The sequence below is a fragment of the Galeopterus variegatus genome, unplaced genomic scaffold (genome assembly GCF_000696425.1).
Source record: "Galeopterus variegatus unplaced genomic scaffold, G_variegatus-3.0.2 Scaffold1026, whole genome shotgun sequence".
Classification (NCBI taxonomy): Eukaryota; Metazoa; Chordata; class Mammalia; order Dermoptera; family Cynocephalidae; genus Galeopterus; species Galeopterus variegatus.
This window is the reverse complement of record NW_007727137.1, coordinates 302,979-306,921: the sequence shown is the minus strand read 5'-3', so window position 1 is coordinate 306,921 and position 3,943 is coordinate 302,979. Positions and strand designations below refer to the sequence as shown.

Genomic DNA, 3,943 nt, shown 5'->3' with positions numbered 1-3,943 from the left:
CTTAAATATCTTTTTTTTTTTTTTTTTTTTTTTTGTCTTTTTTCCGTGTCCGGCAACGGATTGCAACCCTTAGTGTTGCCCCCGTACCAGACCGGGGACCGGCAACGGGATTGCAACGCTCGGTGCTGCTCCCGCGCCTCGCTCAGCCAGTGAGCGGGAACCAGTCTGTATGTGGGATCCGAACCCTCGGGCGGGAGCGCCACCGCGCTTCCCAAGCGGCGCACTTATCCAGTGCGCCACCGGGCCGGCCCCTTAAATATCTTTTTTTAAAGGAAGTTTACCATTGGATGATTTTTAACAGCTTTATTGAGTGTAATTGATGCACGGCAGACTGCACGTTTAAGCTACGTCCTCTGGTATTTGAGTTCCGACACATGCACATCCCTATGAAGCCGTCGCCACAGTCACAATGATCTACAGGTCTGCCACTCCCAAAAGAGGCCTTGTGCCCTTGGTAATCCACCCCTGCCCTCTTGACCCATGCTGCCACTGAGCTTTCTGTCGCTATAAGTTAGATGCATTTTCTAGAATTTTATATGAATGGTATCACATAATATGTGTTCTTTTTTTCCTTTGGCTTTTTTCACTGAGAGGAGTCATTCTGAGTGATCCATCAGTAGCTTGTTCCCTTTTGTTGTGGGTAACAGTCCACAAGTGTGCTGATGTGTCCACCGGCTCAGTGGCTGAAGGACACTGGGTTATTCCAGTTGTGGACTGTTACAGATAAACTGTGCTGAACGCTCACGTGCAAGTCTGTGTGTGCATGCCTAGGTGGGCACTGAGCAGTGGGACTGCTGGGCGTGTGGAGGCTAGTGTTTGCAGCTTTAAGAAGCGTCCAACAGTTTGCAGAGGCCACCTTGTGGTATTCCTGGTAGCAGGCAGGCAGGGAAGACTGCGTCCACTCCACATGCTTTAGAACATGGCACAGTCATCTTTTCTGTGTCAGCTGTCCCTTCAGGGTGAGGTGGAGCCGTGACGGTTCAGTCTGGTCACTGTGCATCCCTAGCGACTGCAGGTGCTGGGCGTCTTGTGTGTGCCTACTCGCCGTCTGTGAGTGGTCTTTGCTGGAGTCTTTGGTCACATCTTTTGCCCAATTTTTAATTGCCTTATGTGTTTTCTTAGGGAATTTGTGGAGTTCTTTCTATGTTCCAGGTATAAGTCCTTTATCAAGTATGTGATTTGCAAATAAGCCTGTGAGTTGCCTTTCCATCATCTTAACAGTGTCTTCAAAGGGCCAAAGTTCTTAATTTTTTCAAAATACATTTTATCAATCAGTGTTTTTTTTTTTTTGTCCGTTTTGAGACCGGCCACACCGCACTCAGCCAGTGAGCGCTGTGAGCGCACTGGTCATCCCTATATAGGATCTGAACCCGCAGCAGGAGCGCTGCTGCGCTCCCGGCGCCACACTCTCCCAAGTGTGCCACGGGCTCGGCCCTCAATCAGTGTTTTAATGGATTTTGCTTCTGGCGCTGTATCTAAGAAATTTTTGCTTAATTCAAGCTCAGAAATATTTTCTTCTATGTTCTTTTCTTTTTTTTTTTTTAAAAAAAGATGACCGGTAAGGTGATCTTAACCCTTGGCTTGGTGTTGTCAGCACCACACTCAGCCAGAAATATTTTCTTCTATGTTCTTTTCTTTTTTTTTTTTTTAAAAAAGATGACCGGTAAGGTGATCTTAACCCTTGGCTTGGTGTTGTCAGCACCACACTCAGCCAGTGAGCAAACCGGCCATCCCTATATGGGATCTGAACCCGCCGCCTTGGTGTTATCAGCACCGCACTCTCCCGAGTGAGCCACGGGCCGGCCCCATTCTATGTTCTTTTCTAAAATGATTATACTTTTACCTCTCACAGTTAGTTAGGTCTGTGGGCCATTTGGATTAACTTTTGTGTAAAATGGGAGGTGCAGGTCAAGATTCATTCTTTTGTGCATAGACATCCCAGCAGCGTTTGCTGATAGTACCATTTTTTCTCCACTGGTTACTTTGCAGCTTGGCAAAGTGTTTTGTCACAAAAGTGGGCTCTCTCTGGCCTTCTGCCTGGCTAACAGGTGGCGCGTGAATTGTGTGTCCCTAGGCCCCACCGAGGACACCACATCCAGCTTATTTGGCGAGGAGGACGCTGAGGATGAGGAGCTGGAGGCTGCTGCTAGCCACCTGAACAAGGACTTTTACCGGGAGTTCCTTGGTGACGGCAGCACTCCCAGCAGCTCGGAAGCAGCAGAAGGCCCTGAGGGAGGCGGCAGGCCCCCGGCCCTGGAGTCCCTGCTTGGCCCCCTACCTACAGCAGCCAGCCTGGGCATCTCAGACTCCATCCGCGAGTGTATCTCCTCCCAGAGCCGGGACCCCAGTGAGTGCCCCAGAGGGGGAGGGTACTAGGGGTTGCTGAGGCCGCGGCAGAGGTGTCCAGTCCAGAATGTCCCTCTCATTGAGTGAACCAGAAGCCACTTCATCTGTCTGGGAGGGGTGGCATTCTAGAAGGGAGGAGTTGGGTGGGGACACTGCTGGTCCCCCGAACAGGGCTGTGTGAGGGTCAGTGACCCCGAGGTGGAGAGTTAGGCATGTGCAGATGCCCTGGCATACCCAGCAGGCCTCACCTCTGTCTCTGGGACCTTGCACCAGCCGTGGTCACCCTCCTGCCCAGCAGCCTGGCCAGTTGTTGGCCAGGCCTGAGAGCAGCAGGTGCCATGTGACTGGTGGGCCGTTGGGTGTCCACAGGGCAGGGACTGGTGTCTTGTGTTCTCCCTTTTGGCTTGTTTAGCCTGGTGGGAGAGCCTGGACTGAAAGCCCGTCCCACTGGCCTGGGGTACATTGCTTACCGATCTTAAGGATGGCTGTATCAAGGACCCTGCAGCCCGGGGTGCTCGCTGCCCCCACTGTGCCTGAACCCAGCCATAGCAGATGCCCCCCTACCCCACCCTCCACTCCTTGCCACTCCCATTCTGTAAAACATCCCACAGTGGGCAGCTGGGAAGGGCTGTGATGCTGGTGGCCCTGGGGAAAGGCAGGCTGGCCCATCTCAGTTCTCTGCCGGGCAGGCTTCTCGGGCCCCAAGTAGCACCTGCACCCTCAGGCTGTGCCTCCTCTCCAGGAGCCGGGGCTACCTTCTGTGTGAGGAGCCCCTATGAGGGGGACAGATGTTTAACATGTGACTTCTAGGCCACTCATGGAGACAGTCATGCTCCTGCCCTGGTGGCATGGCTGCTGAGTGAGCACAACACAGGTGGGTCACACACAGCATTGGACAGAGGGCGCATGCAAAGGCCCCAAGTCAGACAGAGGTACAATGACTCTGGAGCAGAAAGGCCGTTCCAGCTGGAGCTGAGTGTGAGGGGAGCAGGTAGACCGCAGACGGGCTCGAGGGGTGCATCTGAGCACGAGAGGAGCCATCAGGGGCCTCAGCCATGAGCGACGTGGCTGGCAGGCACCAAGATGGCCTGTCTGTGCATGGGCTGGAGTTGACAGGATTTGGCAGCCAATCATTGGGTGACAATGGACTGGGAGAAGAGGGAGTGACCTGGTGTCCATGCTGTGCAGATTGTGCTATGATCAGGTGGGGCCGGAGGGTCCTGGCCATGGTTATGGAAGGCTCTCGAGGCCTGGGCTCCTGACTCACCCTCATGTCCACCCCAGGCCTATAGGCACAGTCACTGGGAACATGTAGGGTGGCAGCCTCACCCAATCACCCTGGCCTCCCTGTCTGTCAGGGCCACAGAGCATGTGTCTCCCAATACCAAAAGCTCATTTCTTACAGAAGAGCATGGACGTGTTGGGGGTTTCTTTGTAGCTTAGTTTAGTGTCCTGCCTTCTTCACTGCGCTCTAACTTAAGCACTGTCCCCTGTGGCATTTAAAGAGACATGTTGGGAGAGTGTGTTGCTGATAACACCAAGGCCACAGGTTCAGATCCCATACAGGGATGGCTGGTTAGCTCACTTGGGAGAGTGT

The 3,943-nt window shown here is 53.3% G+C and overlaps 1 protein-coding gene across 1 annotated transcript in view; it reads left to right on the top strand.

The window, feature by feature from the left end:
• The window catches only part of BRF1 (BRF1, RNA polymerase III transcription initiation factor 90 kDa subunit), a 62,281-nt gene that overhangs the window by 49,136 nt on the left and 9,202 nt on the right, over positions 1–3,943 (top strand). Inside the window, exon 10 of the mRNA XM_008574272.1 lies at positions 2,075–2,347. Within this exon, the coding sequence (XP_008572494.1) occupies positions 2,075–2,347 (273 nt within the window). The remainder of the gene's footprint in view (positions 1–2,074; positions 2,348–3,943) is intronic.